This window comes from Lampetra fluviatilis, chromosome 7 (assembly GCF_964198595.1).
Source record: "Lampetra fluviatilis chromosome 7, kcLamFluv1.1, whole genome shotgun sequence".
Lineage (NCBI taxonomy): Eukaryota > Metazoa > Chordata > Hyperoartia > Petromyzontiformes > Petromyzontidae > Lampetra > Lampetra fluviatilis.
In genome coordinates, this window is record NC_136281.1 from 10,792,731 (window position 1) to 10,811,507 (window position 18,777).

An 18,777-nucleotide genomic window follows, 5' to 3' on the forward strand; every position below is an offset into this window, starting at 1 on the left:
GCACGTTACGTGTCTATTCAGCGAGCCGTTTTTAATAAACCATGTTTTGACAAAAAAACACAAGGACATGTTCTTTGATTTATGCTCAGCGGGGTACACTGATGCTTTTTCGGAGGAGATGCACGGTCACCAACGCACACGCGATGTCGGCTCCGACCCGGGAGATTGTTTGTGGAAGCCGGTGCACGGGGAAGCGTCGTCTCATGGGCCCCTGTATGCGTGGTACATGTGGCCGGTTTAAACGGGATGCGTGATGCTGCACATTTGTCGTCTCTTGCTGTGGTGTATGTATGAGATTATCTGCTCCGTTGTGGTGGCCTGGTTGAGATTTTCTCCCAAAGAAAACCCGTACACATACAGACGCATTGACGTCTCTTCCAAACAGCCAAGTCCTCATGGCCAAGTGGTTTTCTGTTGATCAGTCACAGTACTTCTTTTCAAGCCCGCAAATGTCAAACGCCTCATCCGATTTTCAAACCCCACAAACCAGCAGACGCATTATCAAGATCATCAGACTTGTAAAGCTGGGCCAGATGTGGGGCTCTGGACTGAAGCTTGAGCAGCAGAGAGAGGAAGTTTGTGGTGAAACTGGCGGCCATCACGATTCCGTCCTCGCACGCCGGAGAGCTGCGTCTACGATCGCGGCGGTGCTGTTTCCGTGGTCCCCAATTGTGGCCGAGACCTTGGCCAGGAACTGGGAGCCGATCGCCTTCCCGCCCACGGGACCGCACACGGCCTGGGCCCAGTCCAGCGCTGGGAATGCATCAACCATCTCCTGCAACGGCAGACAGTGACAGTGCCGCCACGCCGTAGTCTTAACCAGCACGAAGCTCGGCAATATCTTCTGGCAAGGAGGTGTGAGTGTGACGCTGCGTTGATGCACCTATGCGTATTAATGTCACAACGTGAATTTAATTATTTTCCTAATAATGTAGATGTAGGTAATGGGTTCACATGAACCCTGTGGGCACTCGTGACCACTGCATTCACCACATTGTTAAATAAGCTATTTAATTTAATAATACTGAATCAAATCATAAGGGGTGGGGGGGGGGTGAATGATATTTTTAGTATAACGGTGTCATGAAAGTAATCTAAAGCCATAAAAGTAAAATGGATTAACTCTCGTGTCCCAATGTGCGTCTCGCATGCCTGCCGTGTTTTCTACTGCCGAAGGCTGGCCGGACAGCTGTACAGCAAAGGGGTACCTCATGGCTCCAGATTTAGGCAAAAATGCCTTCTCAGGATATCTATTCTTGGCTGGCATGTACAGGCAGTTTACGTGGACATGGAATGCGACCGCATGTCAATGCCAGACCAAGGCTAAGATCAGTGGCGAGTAATATTGGAGCCTGTCCTGGGCACCCCCGCGTGGAGAGGCCTTCATCCAGCAGTGGATTGAGAGAGTAATGTAAATCCTTGTTCGTTATTATGGAATGCGATAACCCAGGGTTTCACGAGAGATTCCTCAACCCAATCTCAGGCGTTGAGCACCGTCACGCTTTTGCTGCCCCAATGTTTGCCAAGTCAATAAAAGCATGTGTACCAAGTGCCGGGCTGAGAATGAGACTCTAAAAGTGTCCCGGTTGCCGCTCCACTGACCCAGAACCCCCCCCCCCACCGGGTGGCCGCGCGTCGTTCGCTGGCGACGCTCACCTTTGGCACCTGACAGGCGCACAGGAGCTGCCCGCCGGGCTGAATGCTCATCAGCAGGACGCGGGCGTCTGGCACCGCCCTGCTCAGTTCGTTCACCGTCCTCACCAGCACCTGCATAGAACCACGTGTGAGAGTGCGCTTGTACGGTCGGCGTGTGTTCCTTGATGCTCCCCAATGCACCCCTCCACCACGCAATTCATTGAATTGTCAACTTAATTTCAGAGTCCATTGTCTCTGTACATGGCGGTGATTGTCGATATTCTTGGGTCTTTCGGTAAAGTCACGTAGATAGGTGAAAAGAAAATAACAAAAAACTACGACGTTTCGATCGCAACACAGGCGGTCGCCTCTAGTGGCGTCAGGGGGTTGCGTGAATCTATTCCAACGGACTGTATATGGATTGAAAATCATTTATTCTCGCACGGACAATCGGCATTGTGAGCCGAGTAGTTGACGAATCATCGCGTCGTTGCATGCCCATTAACCACTGCATATGCAGTTGTGTGAAACGCAAGCGGAAAAGACTCCCTTAATTACCCAACGCTACCTTATCACGATAGAGTCACGTGTTGGATTGCGATATTAATCGATGCATGGTAATCTGCTCATCGTGCAGTGCACCAAGGGCGTTGGCAGCCGGCAGACAGTGCGGGGCCACTGCCCGTCGTGACGGGGGCTCCGTGCACAATCCGCGACACCGAGCTGGCATTGCGCGAGCACCCATGTGACCACGCGGTCGCTCATTCTGTAATTACCGACAGGTTTTCCGCCTCCATCACGTCCACGATGAGCGTCTCGTTCGCGTGTTTCTCCGCCAGCGTCTCGGCGGCTTTCTCGGCCTGAGCTCAGCGCACGGCACAGGGCGGAATTTGATCAAAAAGGCATTTGTATAGTCGACAACATCCTCACATCTACGGTACCCTTAACCTTTAATCGTCGATTTATTTCCTCCATGCACTGGCTCCCTGTAGAGTACAGAATCCACTTGAAGAGTCTTCTTCTCGCGTTTAAGGCCCTTGAATGAGTTGGCTCCTAAATGACTCGCCGATCTGCTTAAGTTTTATATTGCACTGCAAAAAACTTAGATCTGCTGATTCTGATCGACTCATTCAATATTCAAAAGACCAGACTTTGTTCTATGGGAGACGGAGCTTTTTGGAGCCACATGCTCCGCAATCGTGGAATTCCTTTCCTCTTCAGTCAATTCGGGAATCTGAATTTGTTACACTTTTAAATCGTATCTTAAAACTCACCTCTTTTTACAACATGCTTTCTCCATAACTTAAGCTTCGTGTAAACCGCTTTGAGGCCGTGTGTGAATTGTGCTTTAGACAATAGACTTTATTCTAGATTTGAAGCTTTCGTAACTGCAAGGATTCATACTCTTAGGTTTTTTCGGTAAAGTCACGTAGGTAAAAAATAAAATTTAAAGTTAATAAAAGTAATAATGGAAATAAAATAAAATAATAAATCACGACGTTTCGGAGGCAACACAAGTCTCCGTCATCAGGTGGGACCGTCACTGCATCACTCCGAAACGTCGTGATTTATTTTTTTATTTTATTTCCATTATTACTTTTATTAACTTTAAATTTTATTTTTTACCTACGTGACTTTACCGAAAAAACCTAATATACTTTATTATTATTATTATTACCAGAGAGGTCCTGAGCTTGCGGACCGCTGTGTTGGCCTTGCGTTGCACGGTCTTGAGCATTTGCTGCAGCTCCTTCCGCTGCCAGTGAGGCATCACCGCTCTGTCCACAACCTGTGGAGGTCGGCGAAAGGGAGACATGAACTCAACGTGTCACCAGTGCCCGCCGCCCTGTGCGTGTCCCTGTTGACATCTCAGTGTAGATAAAGCAGCTACAGATCTTTCAATGAGCCGGCGTGTTACTCGAGCGGGCAAACTGGGTGATGAACAAGTACAATTTTGTCGACTGAGTCGCTCTTAAATATTTAATGCTACGCTTTGTAAACAAACTTGTGTCAGCAATAAGGAAGCTGAATGTTAACTGGAAAAAAGTGTTGCGCATGCAGAGCTGCATACACATCCCAAACTCCACTGTTCAAGTCCCATGATGATGCACGTTTCCATTCCCCCCCCCCGCCCAAATCATCAGACGCTTTAAAAAAATTTACCAAAACATTCACCAACTTGGTTGTCGTAAAACGACTCTAGTAATCGAGCTGCATTGGAGGCGAGGTGACGGCGGAGCGAGACCCACGTCGGTGAGTTGGCCCACTTCCTTGGAGAGGCCCAGCAGACGAGGGAGCGAGGCCGCACCGTGGGCCACCCGCTCGCCCAGCGAGTCCGCCTGCTGCGCCAGCGCCTCTCCCGTCCGGCGAGCCTTCGCGCACACGTACAAAGGGCAAGGATCCCCCGTACAGCCTTGACAGGCGGTTGGAGCAAGTGCTGTTATGAAGGCCGGCACAGGAGGGGGGTGGGGTGGCCAGCACCAAGCCTGCCTTTGTCTGCACAGTGGCAATGTTTACACACTGCACCAGCGACTCATTTGAGGCTAAGTCGACCGAGGGTAGGCCCAGGACTGGTTTATAATTGTCACTGGTGTTGGCCGTGAGCAGAAATCAAACCCGGGTAACTAGCACGCTAACTGCTACACTACCACGTACACGCACGTGTACACACACGAGTTGGTCTTAGCCGAGTCACCAATGACTGCACACACAAAACTCAACCATATTACGTATGATTTTCCCCTAAATTCTGAAAATTGCAGCTTAGAACAAAACAAATGTTGGTTTGATTGGCACGTTGGGCAAAATACAATGTGTGCTCCTCGTGTGGATAAGGGGTCCGTTGCAGATAAATGACATCTTCTTTTGACACAAGGTGGTTCACTGCACGCTCATATGATCGCCAATAGCACAACTGTAATGTAACGAAAAAAAGATTCAGAACAAGCAATTAACATCTACCAGTCCTGCACTATGAAGGTTTTGATTGTGAATGTTTTCAATCACCAAACGTCCGAGGATTGGAAACCTTCACAATGCAGCGTTGTTCCGTGGTGTGTCGACTTTTTGTTGTCCTTCCCCCGCACCTTCGATGAGCACGGTTGGCTACGTACGGTGCGAACGAAGTTCAACATACAATACCTGTTTGCCCGATCACGAGCAGCCATCGCGGGCACAGGGTGATCTCTCCCCCGTGTACCCTGAAGGCCTCACCCCCCCCCCCCCCCCCCGTGTCGCGCACGGAGAGTGGACGAGCGATCTCACCTCGCGAGCCTCCCGGTCCGTGACGGCTACGACGCGGCTCAGCCCCTTGACCATTGCTCGCTCAGACACGATCACGAAATCCTCGATGAGCCCCGTCCGCTGTAGGTGACTGAGTTGGAGGGTCAGGCGGGGAGGGGGGGGCAGGTGGGGGGGGGAGCCACAAACGACAGGTGCAAGGTCACATGACACCGACAGTTTTGACCATTTTAGCAACTTGTACCGGTGGGTGGCCAATAGAGATGTACCAATGCATGGATAAATAGTTTCATAGGCTCGTGATATTTGCGTAAATCACATTTGTAAGAATCGATATTTTCAATCAGAGTGATTTGTAATGGGACCATGTGACCCCTCTGACACTAAGATCCACTACACTCACCGGAAGAATAAAACCCGATTTGTGAGTCGACTCATGATGCCAAATTACGACTGAATCAAAGCAAAGGCGTGGATCGTTTGACCTCGAGTGTCCAAATAAAGCATTTGGTTATGCAGCTTGGAACCCGCGAATCACTACAGCAAAGTCTCATCAGGAGCACAAGCCACGCGAGCGGTGAGAAGTTCGGCGTGGCGGCGGTGGTGGCGGTGTACGTACGTGCCGCAGCAGAGTTCCACGGAGCCAGCGCGGTCCGTGTGCTGCTGCTGCTGCTGTCGAAGCAGCTGCTCGGCGGGAGTCCCCACTGACACCACGCGCACCTCCTCCGGGTAGTCCTGCGCACCGCAGCGCACAACTCCGTTCCTCGCCTCTGCCCTCCACCCTTACGTCCGTCTCTCTTCACATCTCGAAGCCTCCCTTCAGTTCGCTCATTCCGTACGACCGGTGATTTTACCACGACAGATAAATAGCACGAGGTGGTTGGATGATGAGAGCGACGAGGTGGTCTCATCAGACTCGTCACTGGATGAGCGCTGAAGCCCGAGTGAGGCCGGACAGGGCTGTGCACCCAGACCATTGGGGGTGTGTGACCACTCATGGACGCGAGCTTCTCATTGTTCAAAACATGAATAAGCGCCCCCCAACTGAAATACTGACGGTGGGGCTACACCCAGTGCGGCGTATGAGAGACAGCAGCTCCATAGCAAGATTTGAGGCAGGCAGGCAGCCACACGGCATGGCTACCGCCTGCTACTGCCGGCAATGCTGAGGACCACGCATTGGTCTTTGTAAGACGCGAGTAGCCCTAAGAACATGGCTCGTCGTGTTATGATTAACGTCTGCAGATCATGAAGCTTTTGTTTAAAGAGACGTAGTCTAAAGAGACATGAACGTTGGGAAATAATGTAGACTGGCTTCCTGTAAGCATTGAACATCCTGTATTTGGACTAGTAAGGCGAGAGCGCTGAATCTCTATCGGGTACGGAAAACTGCAGTGGCACTCGGAGGAAATGTGAAACGGGATTTATTTTGACATAAAGCATTGGGGTGAAATAGGGCAATCAGAACATACGTGTGAATAGGGTGACGCATCCGCTAAGAATAAAGCTATCGTCCTATACGAGGCAACTAGTGCTGTGCCCTGCCACTGTGTTGTGTCCAGATGCGTGTGTGAGTGCTGCTGTGATCCTCTTGTGGTGGAGAGCCAAGTGCATCCATCGGACAATAGAAAAACATAGAACTGGATGTTGCTTCAGCTTCGACTGGAGCTGAGATGATGATCGCTTTGTCTCGAGAGAAGACGGAAGTGAGCAAGGGTGACACTCCTCATACACCCCACCCACATATTACAGCCAGCCAACTGGCACATGAGCAAGGGGTTAAAAAAACTCCCTCGAAGCGCCAATTACGAATCTGAATTTACACTGCGGCTCTGTTTCTAAGTTTACAATTCGGCAATGACACCGACAATTACCCATCGAAGGGCGACTAGGCCGAGGTACCCGACCTGCCCACCCACGGACAGAATACCGGACGGACGTCCACCCAACTCCGCTCGTCCACCACAAGAGGTCAAAGGGCAGCTTCCTAAAACGATGAGGCTGGGATTCACGTGTCCACCCGTGCGGTTGCGCGTGCCTCGTCCACGCAGCGCAGGTGCGGAATGCGGCGGGCTGAGGCCAGCGGGGCCTCCGCCACGAACACCCTCTCGTCGGCCGACACGAGGCGGCACACGGCCGCCTCCACGGAGCGGAGCTGGTCCACCGACACGGGCGCCTGAGAACGCGCACGAGGCGGCGGGGGGGGGGGGGGACACACGGCCAGACACGCGGCACCAACCAGTTGCAGAGCGCACGGGAAGAATGGCAACGCGCGGGCGCTCGCTCGGCTGAGCTGCTGGTGACTGGGCGGAATGTACGGCGGGTGAGCAGGTGATGAAACCAATGGAAAAGGTCGTGTGGGGTTAATGTGCTCGTGTTTGTGCGTGTGTGGGGGAGTGGTAAGTGCTCGCTAGCAGCACTTGCCCAACAGTCTGTTCAGGATACATGGGGGGTCTTTGTATTTGGGGAGCGGTAGTGTCTCGGTTAGCATACTGCACGATCAACTCGGCGACCCGAGTTCAATCTCGCTCATGGCCAACACCGGTGATGATGAACTAAACCTATCTTGGGCCTCCAAAGGAGTACCTGGTGCAGTGTGAACATAGACCACTAGGGAGTCAAAGGCAGCCGGGCATGGTGCTGGCCACCCACCCTTTCGTGTTCCATGGCGGCTTTGATAGGTGTTCGCTAACAGCACTTGCCCTAACAGTCTGCTACAGCTATATGGGAGATCTTTGTGTGTATCTCACAATGGAAGTAGAATTCTGTAAATGTAACATGACCCTCTACTCCTCTTCGCATGCTCTCTACTCTTGGAACCCAAGGCTTTCTGTGACAAGTCTGTCGACCTCCACTCAATGGGAGGTCTGTGCTTGCTCCTGTTCTATTGCTGCCCCTTCTGAGAGAACGCCCTCCCCTAAGGGCCACCGAAGCTGCCAGCTCTCTGTTAAAGTCCAGGCTTAAGTCCTTCCTCTTCTCTTCTGCCCATGACTGTCTCCTATCAAGGTAGCATCTTAAATATTAAACAAAATATCTCCATGGATTTTGGTGGTTTCCCCACGATGTGCACGTCCCGCTTGTTGTACAGCATCTTAAATATTAAACAAACATATCTCCATAGATTTTGGTGGTTTCCCCACGATGTGCGTGTCCCGCTTGTTGTACAGCACCTGAAAGTACACCTGCAGCCAAACACTCTATACAGGTTTCTAATTGCGGAGGGAAAAACCGGAGGACCCGGAGAAAAATCCACGCGACCAAGGGGAGAAAGAGAGAGAGCATGCAGACTCCAAATATACAGCAGGCGGAGGGTCGGTATTGAACCCACGACCCCCTGTGAACCAGGCGAGGTAGTTAACATCTTGCCACCGCGGCGCCGCAACGCTGGCCCGACCGCGTCTCACCCTGGTGGAGAAGTCGAAGCGGAGGCGGTCGGCCGCCACGTGGGAGCCCCTCTGCCGCGTCGCGTCGCCCAGGACGTCGCGCAGGGCCTGGCTAAGGAGGTGCGTGGCCGTGTGCTTGATCATGCAGCCCAGGCGGCGCTCCTAAGGACACAGCGATGCGGATGTCGGCACCGGCGCTCGACCAGACGCCGGCGCAGCCACCAACCGTTAATTCTAGATTTGAAGCTTTCGTGACTGCAAGGATTCATATTCTTAGGTTTTTTTTTTACCTACGTGACTTTACCGAAAAAACCTAAGAATATGAAGCCACCAACCGCTCGGTCCGGAACGATTCACGGCGCGGCGATTCGATGAAGTGTCACGATTTGCGTTTGCAATTTATTACACAAGTCAATTTTATTGCCACGGTTTTATCCTCTCAACGATTTTCTTTTTCTACTTTTTCATCTCATTTGGAGATTTCTTGGTTCCGTGAGTCTGAATGTAACATTGCCATATAATTTGCCTAAATTGTAAATTATTTTCACGGGCACGTAGGGGGGGGGGAGAAGAACCATAAACCACGAGTCGAGCCTGAGGCCCCAGAAGCAGTTCACGTGCGGGAAATGACTCGGTGAGTAACGATTCAATTAATCTATAAAACATATTTGTATTTTACCAGGTAAGGCCCACTGAGCGATATAGCTCTTTTTCAGAAACGACCTGGCCACAAATGACAGCTCAATGAAGTGGCTTATAATATAGAAATGTATAGCAGCCAAATAATATAGCAGCCAAATAAATGCAAGTTTATAAATCTGGAGGGAAAACCGGAGGGCCCGGAGAAAAATCCAAGCGACCACAAGAGAACATGCAAACTCCAAATATACAGCAGGCGTCAGGGTCGGGATCGAAACCCACGATCTCCTGCATACCAGGTGAGGTAGTTACTATCTTGCCATCGTGGTGCCCCTCAATTCATCTCGATTCGTCGAGTAAGTTCTACGTGTACAATACTTTGGGATAATTCAAAGTTCTGACCAGATGAGTTCATATCCCATTTACCATACTGCCATCTCCTGGCCATCACGCAGCCCAGCAGATTAGGAACTTTCACATCGAACACGATCCGTTTGCCTTTAAAACGCTGGGTCGCAGGAGTGTGTCACCACACCAGATTTAGTTGTATTCCTATTCCACAGACATAACAAAGACGATTGCGTGTACAAATGCTGGCCACGGCATACGCTGTAATGAACAACCGCGATTCGACCGGAGTTTTGCGACGTGTTTAAATGCGGCAGCATCTCAGACCTCGTTGATGGCGAGGAGCAGCCGGTCCCCGACGCGGACGGTGTCGCGTGTGACGACGTGGTGCAGCACGAACCCCCCGCACACCTGCACGTCCTCTACCATGGCCACGATGTCCTGCGACAACACGAGCGGGGCGCAACCCAGTAAAACACGGTACGACGTCGGGCCAACGTCGGGCCCAAGTCGGGCCGACGTAGGGCTGGCGTCGGTTCGACGGTTGCAACCGCATGCTGACGCCGGCCCCTCTCGTCTCTTGGCCGAATGCCGCGCCCGTAGCCCGCACCTGCTGCCCGGCGGCGTCGACCGCGAGCACGACGCCGGTGTCGCCGTCCTGGCCGCCCTGCTCGCTGTAGAAGCAGGTCGCGTCGAGCACGAGGCTGCAGCGTTCTCCGGCCCCCACGACGTCGCTCAGACCCGGCCGGCGCCACACGGCCACGACCCGCGCCGAGCACCGGGCAAACTCTGCACCGCGACAGACGCCGACGCCACGGCCGCGACCACGGGCGTCACTTTGAGACTCGTGCACATGTGTCCGCGCTGCTGTGTCTGGCGTGGTTATACCACAAGCTTTAGAACCACTAAGCCAGGGTTCTTCAATTGGCGCCCTTCAGCCCAGATGTTACCTACGAGCCTGGGAGTGGCGTGCAAACAGATGCGGCGCGCCGAGACGTAGCCATACAGATGAGACACAAGGTACCGCTTTACAATCACATTTGCGGACGCCGTGATGCCGTGCCACCCCGTGTGTTCCGTGCGTACCACGTGCACCTCGAGGCCATCGTACCGTATCGGCCGTCGGGGCGCAGCTCGTACGCGTACTTGGCGGCGTCGTCGGTGGCGGGGACACCTCTGCTGCGCAGCGCGTCCAGTGCGTGCACGTCCAGCAGGAGAGACTCTCGCCCGGGGGCCTCTCCCTTCTCCCCCTCCTGCTTCTGCTGCTGCGCTCTCCTCAGCTGCATGCACCACACGCGCGCGTCGAGACGGCGTGTGTCGACGTGCGCTGCCGAATTTTGTACACGTGTACACGTATATACACGCGTCAGTGTGCGTGCGTTTTCACCCGTGTGTGTGGACGTGAGTTCAGTAGGTGCACGTGTCTGCGTGGGTGTAGATTTCACAACGAGCAGAACGCCAGGTGCCTACACCACAGCCAAGTGGTAGTGAGGAATGCGGGTGGTGCATCTGCCAGTCACCATGATCGGTCAACCGAAAGCAAGAGGGCCTATTCCGTGAACTGCCAATGAGCCTTCAACACTTCACGTGGCCTCAAAGTGCACCTAGCCTGGCGCAAGCGTTGTGGTGACATCACCACCACTTAGTGGCGAATGTTGGTTGTTTTTGCTGTTGTGGAGTACGTATGTATGTGGAACTTCTTTAATAGGAGGTGCTCGCAGACAGCATTTGGTCCAACAATCGATGTTGGGGATCTATGTCTTGGTGTGGTGTCTTGGGGTGCCTTGGCGTGCCTTGGCGTGTGTGCTGCTGCACCCACCTCCGCCCGCTCGAGCTCGTTGAAGGCGACCGTGTCGAGCGAGAGGCCCCGCTCGTCCAGCATGAGGTGGATGAGGTCGAAGGGGAAGCCGAGGCCGCGGTGCAGCGACCATGCCACGTCCACTGCACACGCGCCGAGCACGGGCGGAACACAGCGTGCCGCGCGTCTCCACGTCACTTCGCTCCCCAGCGCACGCTGCTGTTTTAAACTCGAATCCCCCGTGATTAACGACGGAACTCGTGAAAAACAAATCAATCTTGTTTTACAGGATATGCATTGGGGCTGAGCCTATGACCAAATCACCCGCAATGTGCCCATGCTTTTCAGATGTCTTTATATTAAGCACGGTTAAACCTGGATGGTGCCTGGATGGGCAACCACCATGCATAACGAATGGCATGGGCTGCCGAGCTACGTGATGGCAGCAGAGGGGAGTGTAGCAAAACACACTGTCGTAGTGTAGTTCTATGCCCCCACGTCGATGTTCCAGGCCTTCACCAATGACTAGCGCGGTACAATCAAATAAACCCCGTGAACCGCACAGCATGGGGAAGCAGTGAATTAACAAAAAAGAGAGCCACGCATGTACATAGCCAGGCTGGGCACACTCAAATGACATCACCGCACTGTCACCCCAGCAATGTTGGATATACAGTCGCCGCAGCCACAAGTGTAGTGACGTCGCGAAACGTAATTGTAACTTTCGCTACAAATGCTGCTACAATTGCGACTACAATTGACCGCAGGGCGCGTGCCGCCAGTACCCGGGAAGGAGGTGCTCGCTGTGCCCATCTTGGCGACGGTTCGCTCCATTAGGCGCCGGCCCCGGGAGAGCGAGGACAGGAACGCCGCCTCGTTCTCATTGATCACGTCCATCACCTGCGCGAGGGGCACCGCGCCCGGGGCGGGCACCGCGCAGTGCCGGGTTAAGCTAGTGCGAGGCCTGTAGCATACGTTATTAAAGGGCCCCGGAATAAAATAAAAACACATAAATATTAAAACACAATTTTTTTTACTTGCATAGGAATTGTATTTTTTTCATTTGCTATACAGCCACAGATAATACGACAAATCGCTAACCTTAAACACCCAGTTGTTCATAAAAGTTGAAGGCAGTATAGTACGATAGTAATAGAGCTAGTGTAGAATCACTGAACCGGATTCGATATCTTGAAAGCATTTAACGCGGTGCCCTTGAAAGTGCTGGGCACGTAGCATATCGTAGCTACTTTTGCTACTGGGATAATCCGGCACAGGCACCGCGGACCGGGGCGGAGGAACAGAGTCGGTTCGCGGCACAGGCAATCTTAATTGCAAAGCGTCCAATCACAAACAAACGGGGGACAGCATTGTTATACAAATAGGGGGAGTTTGTTGGTGCGTGTTTTTAACACTCACCACCTGAGCCTCTCTGTTCAACTCGGGGTAAGTGTCGCCCTGCGAAAGACAAGCGCGGCAGGCGTCATCAATATGCACGAACGGCAATGAGTTTTGCATCGTTCTCTGGCACCAAGAGGACTGTGGGGAGTGAGGGCGCCGTGGGCAGGGAGAGAATGGTGAAGCGGGGGCGGGGGTGAAGATCGCAATACGGATCACGGCCGGGGTGGCACTTGTGAGATCAATGTGGTGTGGTGACAGCAAGGTGAGGTCTGGTGATTCTCAGGTCAACGTGACGGCGAGGTCACGACGGCGTGGCAACGGTGAGAGGGCAGAAGATCAGGGGAAGCCCCACCAGGATGTCGACCACCGTGGGCACCAGGCTGGCCAGCAACCCTGGCTGGGCCCGCAGCGTCTCGACGGCAAATCTCGTCGCGCGACGGAGGATTTGTCGCAGAACCAGCCTAGGAACACACGGGCCCAACAGGCAATCCATCAACACACGGACACAACACACGCAAGCACACATACACACATCTCCCGAGATCACTGCTGTATGGTGTGTGTCATGGTGTCCATACAAGGGTATGTGTGCCATGGTCACCATGGTGTTGAGTGCTGTGTGTTGCCAGGCTGTGTATGATCTGGTATGGTGTGTATGTGACATGGGTGTGGGGCGCTGTGTGTGCACCAAGGCATGGCATGGGGTGTTTGTGTGTGCCAGGCTGTGTGTAACATTGTGGGGAGCAGTAGTTTAGTGGTTAGCGCGCTGCGCTACGAACCCGGAGATCCGAGTTCGATTTGTGCTCACGGCCAACACCAGTGACGGTTATCTGAACCGCTCCTGGGCATCCCCTAGGTCGACTCAGCCTCAAATGAGTACCTGGTGCGGTGTGTAAAAACATCACCATTGGCGAGACAAAGGCGGCCGGGCGTGATGTTGGCCACCCACCCACCCCTCGTGTGCCGTGCTGACCTTAATAGGTTCTCGCTAACAGCACTTTCCCCTACAGTCTATTAAGGCTACACGGGGAATCTTTGTCTTTTGTCTTTGCAATGTAACGCTGCGTATTCGTGTGCCAGGTCGTGGCACGTACTCGGCGCCGGTCATGCCGGGGTAGACGCCGTCAGCGATGCACACGGCCAGGGTGCGCACGTGGTCGGCGAGCACGCGGTACGCCGTGTCCACGTGGCCCTCGTCGGCCTCACCCACCAGGCCGCGGTACTCGCGCGCGCCTGTGCCCTGCGAGTCGGGAACGGCGCGCGGCGGGGGTTAGGGCGCAACAAGGATGGTGCATCCTTGTGGCGATTCGTGGCACAAGACGGCACACGGTAGAGCACGGCACACAGTAGAGTGCCGACTACGTTGCACGTCTTGCACCACGCACAACCACCTGCAGCACTGGGCCTCAGCACGTGGCTGTGGGGCACAGCACAAGGCCACCATGCAGCGGTAGGCACCATTGTAAGAATACAAAAAATAGTTTTGACATTGTGGTTGACTGACCGTTGCACCTCCAGTGACTGCCAGAGTCATCTGAACCAATCTCCCACAAACAACACTGTGCAGCTCCTTGGCGTAAAATACTTCAGTCAATTTAACAAAAGCATCGTTAAATGGCAACTACGTATATATATCATGTATGTGTGTTGAACTTCTTTCGCACGATACGTAGCCAACCGTGCTAGCACAGCCTAGAGTAGGAGTTTCCTGCACCGTGGTTCCGATGGAACCGCACACCGGGGGCAGCGGGGAGCTGGGCCGACCTTGTGGATGGCGCTCATGATGGGCGTGAAGAGGTCGGTGTCGTAGTTGGACCGCTTGCCCTGCAGCACGGCCAGCAGGCGCTCGAGTCCCATCCCGCAGTCCACGTTGTGGCGCGGCAGGAGGCGGAGGCTTCCGTTCTCCTCCCTGCCGCGCAAAGACAAAGATCCCCCGTGTAGTGCTGTCAGCGAGCACCTATGGAAGCCGACGTGGCATACGAGGGGGTCAGTGGACCAACACCACGCCCGGCCACCTTTGTCTCCCCAGTGCTGATGTTTACACACCGTACCAAGTATTCATTTGAGGTTGAGTCAACCTTGGAGAGGACCAAGATTGGTCCAAATATAGACCACTGACATTGGTCGTTGAGTGGGAATCAAACTCGGGTTGCTACATAGTGCAGTGCGCTCACCACCGCACTACCGCTCCTCACACAATAACAACAACCGCCATTTGCCACTAAGTGGCGGTGACGTCACCACGGTGCTTGTGCCAGACTATGTGCACGTTAAGGCCACGTGAAGTGTCGAACACCCGCTGGCAGGACGTCACCGAACAGACCCAGGTGCCATTGGTCTCAACCACTCATATATTAAACACGGGTAACAGATTTACAAGAGCAGTGCAGGCTTATCAGACAAAATTATTTTTGGGTTCTTTTCCCCAATGTTATCTAAATTTTGCTATCAATGTCACGATACAAGATGTAGATTCCATTTGGAACTCTCGCAGAGCAGCGCATCCCACCATGCTCGAGAATGAATCACGGAAGCAGATGTCACAAAACTATTTCTGAGATCTATTTAAGTAATCTCCGATCCACGCAGTACGGGGCAGCCGTTTCCCATCTGCCCTGTTACAGAGCAATGACCGGATTCGGACTGAGAATCTCAGCGGTGCCGGCTAGGTGCTCTAGCCCATAAGGCACACAGACACTTCCTTCATTACTGTGTTTTATAATCTTTAGAATAATAATAGGGTTTTTCCCCTTTTTCCTGGCGACAAAACTGAAACCTTTTGCAAGGAATCATGTTGACATTAACCACAATACTTGCAGTCAGAATACAAACAAAAAACAACACTCTGATAATTGATGCATTGTCCTTGAAACTGATTGGTCCTCACCAGAGACAGCTTTCCTTAGAGCCTAGTCTCATACGGTGTTCGACCAGATGACGCCAAAAGGCGCACAGTTCAAAGACAACGCACTATCAGAGTAATGAGGGCTCGGGGTAAGCATTTGTTTGCATTTTTACTGCAAGTATTGTGGTTAATGTAAACATGATTCCTTGCAAAAGGTTTCAGTTTTGTCGCCAGAAAAAAGGGGAAAAACCGTATTATTATATTTTGGTACTGGCAAAGGAGGCCTCATGATGCAGAATCTTTAGAATGTTTATCAGTCAGAATCTTTATTTATCCCGGAATAACTATTTGGCTCTTTTTCACAGATTATTATGTCTTGGGTTTCTCACAGGACAGCAGGCCGTAGCTGTGTCACCGCTGGCCCATGCCCCGCTTGTGCTGCTCTGACCACCGGGCGCACCTGTTGTACTGCATGAACACCAGGTTCCAGATCTCCACCACGTCCGGGTGCCCGGCGTTGACGAGGCCGCTCGCGTCCCGCCCGCCCACGTGGTCGTAGTGGATCTCGGAGCACGGGCCGCATGGGCCCACCTCGCCCATCTCCCATAGGTTCTCCTTCTCCCCAAAGGGCAGCACGTGGGGCGCGGGCACGCTGGGAAGCACAGGAGGTGGTCGGGAGGCAGGCGGGGGGTGGGGATAGCAAGCAGTGGCGTAACTATCGTGTGTGCAGGCGGTGAAACTGCACAGAGGTCCACAGCCCGGCAGGACCTGGCCTGAGGCTATGAAGAGGAGGGAAAGTGGATAAAGATTTTCCTTGCACCAGGGCCCCGAGCAGATGTCCTGACCCCCACTCCGGCACACGCAGGTGCTGGTGCTGCCACTACCCACGGTAAACCCACCCACTTACCCGAGCTGCAGCCAAATCTCCCGGCACTCCTCGTCCGCTTTGAGCCCCAGGGCCTGGCTTCCTCCGAAATATGACACGTACAGACGCTCCTTGGGGATTCTATAGACCTCCGTCAGCAGCTCCCAAGCCATCTGGCATACCTCTTTCTGCGTGTGTTTATAAAAAAACACAAACGATACCACAGTGTTATTCGAACATCACGCGCCACATACACCAGACGTAAATTGTGGAATGAGGCCTGAAAATGTTACAAAACCCGAAAGTGTCTCTGCTTACATGCAAGATGCAACCAGTTCAGTCCTCTTCCTGCCTCGATACAACTTCTGAACAAAGCAATATCATCGTTACTCTGCTCAGTATGTGTTACCTAGCCTTTGCTTTGCTGTGAAAGCAAGTAAAATGTCTCATTGCAAAAACGATCTTAGAAAATAATAGTGCTTGTTTTTGTAGCTACTCGACACATTTGAACACGCAAAGATAGAAAAAGCCTTACATTGTTAGCAACCTGGCAGTTCTAACGTGTGCTGGGTCAACTTCCTACAACTACTCAGAATAACAATCTGTATTTATCCTGCAGTAATCTCATGAGCCATGGAGCTCTCTTTCACAGACGTCCAGTACGGTCAGGTCATAAAGTTACAACAGTTATAGCAATAATACAAAAACCGATAAGAGTGCCAAGTATAAGAAAGTTAAGCAAGTCAAGAAAAATAAATAAACGTAAATAAAGTATAGGAGTACAAATATATAAGTAAGTTCATAGATTCCTGCCGACTGTTCAACACTGCGGAATCCCACTGTTCTGGATCACAGACCACGTGCCTAGCCACCTCCGCCCGTCATGGGCCACCTTGAAATAGTCTCCGAAGGACCAGTTTCCCAGCATCTCGAAGAAGGTGTGGTGGTAGACGTCTCGCCCAACGTCCTCCAGGTCGTTGTGCTTGCCGCCGGCGCGCACGCACTTCTGGCTGTTGACGGCGCGGGTGCAGCGCGCCAGCTCGCTCCGCGGGTCCACGCTGCCCAGCAGCAGCGGCTTGAACTGCGTACGGTGCGGGCACACGGGGCGGCACAGGTCATGTCAAAGTTTATGGTACAGATTATGACATTGGTGGCGGTACAGGCATTGTGGCACGGTAGATGGTACAGGTGACGATACAGGGTGATGGTACAGGTGTTGGCACGGTGATGGATACACATTACAGTACAGGTGATAGAATGGGATTGGCTGACAAATGTAATGCCAAAGGTGATGGCACTGATTATGCTTCAGGTGAAGGTTATGTCACATGCTGTTTGTGGGATATTGGTTCAAATGACTTTCGTAGCCCGTTATCGGGCCATGCCTCACCTCAAATTCGTGACTATTGCCCCTTTCATTAAATTCAAAACCTACAACCTCCATCAGTACCTAGCCAATGCCATTTCAGCACTCTACCCATGCTCTTTCAGCACTTTCAGCACTCTACCCATGCCCTCTCAATACCTGGCCCTCTCAGTACCTGACCCATGCCCTCTCAGTACCTGACCCATGCCCTCTCAGAACCTGGCCCATGCCCTCTCAGAACCTGGCCCATGCCCTCTCAGTACCCATGCCCTCTCAGAACCCATGCCCTCTCAGAACCTGGCCCATGCCCTCTCAGAACCCATGCCCTCTCAGAACCTGGCCCATGCCCTCTCAGAACCTGGCCCATGCCCACTCAGTACCCATGCCCTCTCAGAACCCATGCCCTCTCAGAACCCATGCCCTCTCAGAACCCATGTCCTCTCAGAACCCATGCCCTCTCAGAACCCATGCCCTCTCAGTACCCATGCCCTCTCAGAACCCGTGCCCTCTCAGAACCCGTGCCCTCTAAGAACCCGTGCCCTCTCAGAACCCATGCCCTCTCAGAACCCGGCCCATGCCCTCTCGGCACTCTGCCCACGTGCTCTTGGCTGTTATACGCCCCCTCGCGTTCACGGCACCGCACCTGGTTCATGCCGGCGTTGACGAACAGGAGGCTCGGGTCGGCCCGCGGCTTCACGTTCGAGGACGGCACGAACGCGTGTCCGTGCTTCTCCCTGAAGAAGCGGACGAACATCTCTCGCACCTCCTTGGAGGATGGCGATGCCGCCGCCGCTGACGACGACAACGACGAAGTGGTAGACGGTGCTGAGCAATATCCTCCTCTGCGCGCTCCTGCCCTCTCTGTCGCGGCCACAAGCTCGCGCCTGGGGCTCTGCCATGCCGGGATCCAACCCCCAACTCCAACGCGGACCCTGGGCCTGACCCTGCTCAACATTGGGCGGCAGTCGGCTAAAGTAGTCGTCGGCTGGAGGTCAAACGGCGAACGAACCCCACCACCACCACCCCCGTGATGTGTGGGCCCGTGGATTCGTTTGGTTTTGTCGCGGCCACACGGGGGCGCCACCCGCACGCGGAAATTCGCGACGTCCGTCACCACCCCCCAGGTCGTTGGGGTTGATTTTTTTTTTCGGGGAGCGTTTTGAACCCAATTCTGACATCTGCTGGCCACGTTCTGGCACGGTGGCTTTCTGAGATAGGCGATGATCTGCCCGAAGGTTTTTTGTAAGTTTTATGTAG

The 18,777-nt window shown here is 53.2% G+C and overlaps 1 protein-coding gene across 2 annotated transcripts; it reads right to left on the reverse strand.

The window, feature by feature from the left end:
* Nucleotides 1–44: 44 nt before the first annotated feature.
* Nucleotides 45–18,674, reverse strand: AARS2 (alanyl-tRNA synthetase 2, mitochondrial). 2 transcript variants are annotated; one of them, XM_078858477.1, is made up of 22 exons: nucleotides 18,164–18,672; nucleotides 17,047–17,235; nucleotides 16,197–16,342; nucleotides 15,750–15,941; nucleotides 14,209–14,353; nucleotides 13,539–13,684; nucleotides 12,797–12,905; nucleotides 12,463–12,501; nucleotides 11,829–11,943; nucleotides 11,065–11,186; nucleotides 10,357–10,525; nucleotides 9,856–10,034; nucleotides 9,573–9,686; nucleotides 8,280–8,420; nucleotides 6,914–7,051; nucleotides 5,495–5,610; nucleotides 4,900–5,008; nucleotides 3,885–4,007; nucleotides 3,314–3,424; nucleotides 2,412–2,495; nucleotides 1,657–1,767; nucleotides 45–775 (listed from the first exon to the last, which is right to left on the reverse strand). In XM_078858477.1, exons 1-22 carry the CDS (start codon nucleotides 18,473–18,475, stop codon nucleotides 599–601), a joined length of 3,087 nt encoding a protein of 1,028 aa, XP_078714603.1. In that variant the 5' UTR covers nucleotides 18,476–18,672; the 3' UTR covers nucleotides 45–598. The 2 variants fall into 2 exon arrangements, with proteins under 2 accessions (XP_078714603.1, XP_078714604.1); XM_078858478.1 differs by lacking the exon at nucleotides 45–775 and having other exon boundaries at nucleotides 1,681–1,767; nucleotides 2,412–2,500; nucleotides 18,164–18,674.
* Between the last annotated feature and the right edge of the window lie 103 nt (nucleotides 18,675–18,777).